The 2,659-nt window shown below is 45.5% G+C and overlaps 1 protein-coding gene across 1 annotated transcript; it reads left to right on the top strand.

Annotated features, from left to right (window-relative positions):
* The first annotated feature begins 1,262 nt into the window (after positions 1–1,262).
* Positions 1,263–1,857, top strand: LOC149390654 (uncharacterized). The gene is made up of 2 exons (XM_089619824.1): positions 1,263–1,484; positions 1,567–1,857. Exons 1-2 carry the CDS (start codon positions 1,263–1,265, stop codon positions 1,855–1,857), a joined length of 513 nt encoding a protein of 170 aa, XP_089475950.1.
* Positions 1,858–2,659: the final 802 nt, after the last annotated feature.

Raw genomic sequence — 2,659 nt, 5'->3', positions numbered from 1 at the left:
AGGTTAACCAAGTGGGCCGTTGAACTGAGCGAATACGATATTGAGTATCGAATGAAGACATCCGCAAAATCGCAAGTTTTGGCGGACTTCATCATCGAACTCCCAAGGGAAAGCCCCGCCATGACCGAAGTCGAAGGCACCTGGACACTTAAAGTGGATGGGGCATCATCAAAGCAAGGGGCATGAGTAGAAATACACCTGACGTCCCCTCACGGTGAGACTATAGAACAATCATTCAGGCTCGATTTTGTTGCATCAAACAATGAAGCCGAGTGCGAAGCACTAATCACCGGACTTAGGTTGGCCACTGCAGTCGGATCAAAGAAAGTGGAAGCTTTGTGCGAGTCTCAACTCATAGCAAACCAATACTCCGGGGAATACGAGACAAGGGATGAGTGAATGGAAGCTTACCTGAAAGTCGTAAAAGATCTTACGAAACATTTCGAAGAATTCTCCTTGACAAGGATCCCTCGAGGCGAGAATACTTCGGCCGACGCGTTGGCTGTCTTGGTATCTACCTCGGATCCGGACCTCAAAAGGGTCATACCAGTCGAAACAATCAAACAACCTTCCATTGCCATGACCGTTACCGCAGTCATAACAATAGAAGGGGGATTGGAGAGATGAAATATTGCATTACATCACGACTGGTACGGTCCCATCCGATAAGATGGCGAAACGCAAACTCATGCTGAGAAGCGCGATATTTTGCATCATAGACGGAAGCCTGTTTAAGAGAAGCTTCGCAGGATCCTACCTCAAGTGCATCGGGATGGAGGAATCCAAGCAAATCTTGGAAGACGTGCATGAAGGAGAATCCGGAAATCACGCGGGCGGGCGAGCACTCGCCCTCAAAATAAAGAGGCAAGACTACTTTTGGCCGACCATGTTGGCAGATTACGAGGCGCACTCGCGCCGCTGCAACCAATGCCAACGCCATGCCCCTAACATAAAAAGACCCGCGGAAGAGTTGTCCTCTATCTCGGCGCCATACCCATTCATGAAATGGTCTATGGACATCGTGGGACCAATGCTAGTCTCCCCTGACGGACTACGATTTTTACTAATCTTAACAGATTATTTTTCGAAATGGGTCGAAGCAGGCGCCTTCGTCTTGATAAAAGATGTCGACGTCACAGCATTCATTTGGAAAAATATAATCTGTCGTCATGGAACCCCCCACGAGATCATAACGGACAACGTGTCACAGTTCATATAGAAAAATCAGAAACTTTTGCTTCCACAATAACATTGAGGTAAGGATGTCAACACCACGATATCCTCAAGGAAATGGACACGCGGAAGCGACAAACAAGACCATAGTATATTCCATAAGGAAAAGGCTCGACGCTAAGAAAGGGCGGTGGGCAGAAGAGCTGTCGGGTATGCTATGGGCTTACCGAACTAGTCCGCGGAGGCCGACAGGGGAAACTCCATTTTCCCTCGTCCATGGAGTCGAATCTGTCATCCCAATCGAACACCAGGTGCAGACCCTTAGGGTAATACATGCGCCTAAGGATGGGCCAAAAAATGATGAGGCACTATGCGATGCCTTAGATCTTGTAGAGGAAAAAGCGGGATTCGGCCCTAGCACGGCTATCCCGTTATAGGCAAAAATCCGCCAGATTCTACAATAAAGACGTTAACACGAGAAGATTTGACGTAGGGGACTTGGTACTCCGAAAAATCTTCCAAAACACTGCCGAGGCATACGCCGGAAAACTTGGGGTGAAATGGGAAGGTCCCTATAGGGTCACCAAAGTAGCATACCCCGGCGTTTATGAACTTGAAACACTCAACGGAATCCCGATTTTAAGGTCATGGAACGTCTCGAACCTCAAAAAATACTACTGTTAAAACCAGTAAGAATCGAACTACGTCCGACTTGATCCCTACATAAGGGTACGTAGGCAGCCTTTCTTTACAAAGGCACACTCCCCCTATAAAAAGATATTTCTGAGCTATGGAGCTCGCATCTCAGCCGACAACCCCGACCTCGGACTAGGCCAACGATGCAAATACCTCACGCGTCTCCGGCGAGATCCGACATCTTACAGCGTCATCTATATCAGAGACCAGACTCCAAAAAGTCGACCTCTTCCAAAAATCTTAAGGGAAACCTTTTAGATCCCTGACGATCTGAAATACTTAACACAATCTTGATTAAATTCATTTGCGGACTTCGGCTTCAAATCTAAGAGGAAAGGTTTCGGATCAGCGGTGATCCGAATGACTTCACAGATTTTGAACAAAGAACCGCTTCAAAATCTCAACATAAGGGAAACTTTTTAGATTTCTGACGATCTAAAAGACTTAGCGAGTTCTCTAAAATAGTTAAAGGAAACATTTTAGGTCAAATACGGGCGATCTAAAAGATTTAACGGATTTTTCGAGTCCAGTTTATCTCGGGGGCGAACTGAATGATACTGTGCACACTCAGATCGGCCGGACGGACTGAATATAAACATTCATACATTCAAAAGAAAATTTGGCGAGCTTAAAGACTTGGCAGAACTTAAGAAATGAAATTGCTTTGCATAAAATATAATAATAAAAATAATCTAAATATAAAATAGGGGCACCGAAGCCCCCTATAATTTTCTCAAAAAAAAAACTTCGCCCAAAATACACGGGCCCAAAAAATTACCGAAAATTACAA

The sequence above is a fragment of the Urtica dioica genome, chromosome 7 (assembly GCF_054948205.1).
Source record: "Urtica dioica subsp. dioica isolate 48M chromosome 7, U.dioica_male_clone48M_v1_H2, whole genome shotgun sequence".
Taxonomy (NCBI): Eukaryota; Viridiplantae; Streptophyta; class Magnoliopsida; order Rosales; family Urticaceae; genus Urtica; species Urtica dioica.
The sequence above is the reverse complement of the archived record's forward strand: the minus strand, read 5'-3'. Positions and strand labels throughout refer to the sequence as shown.

Bases quoted from the DNA above. Each gene is read 5' to 3' on its own strand.
- LOC149390654 (XM_089619824.1), top strand. From the start codon at position 1,263: ATGTCAACACCACGATATCCTCAAGGAAATGGACACGCGGAAGCGACA. The intron at 1,485-1,566 runs GTGCAGACCCTT...TAGATCTTGTAG, and splicing joins TCATCCCAATCGAACACCAG to AGGAAAAAGCGGGATTCGGC.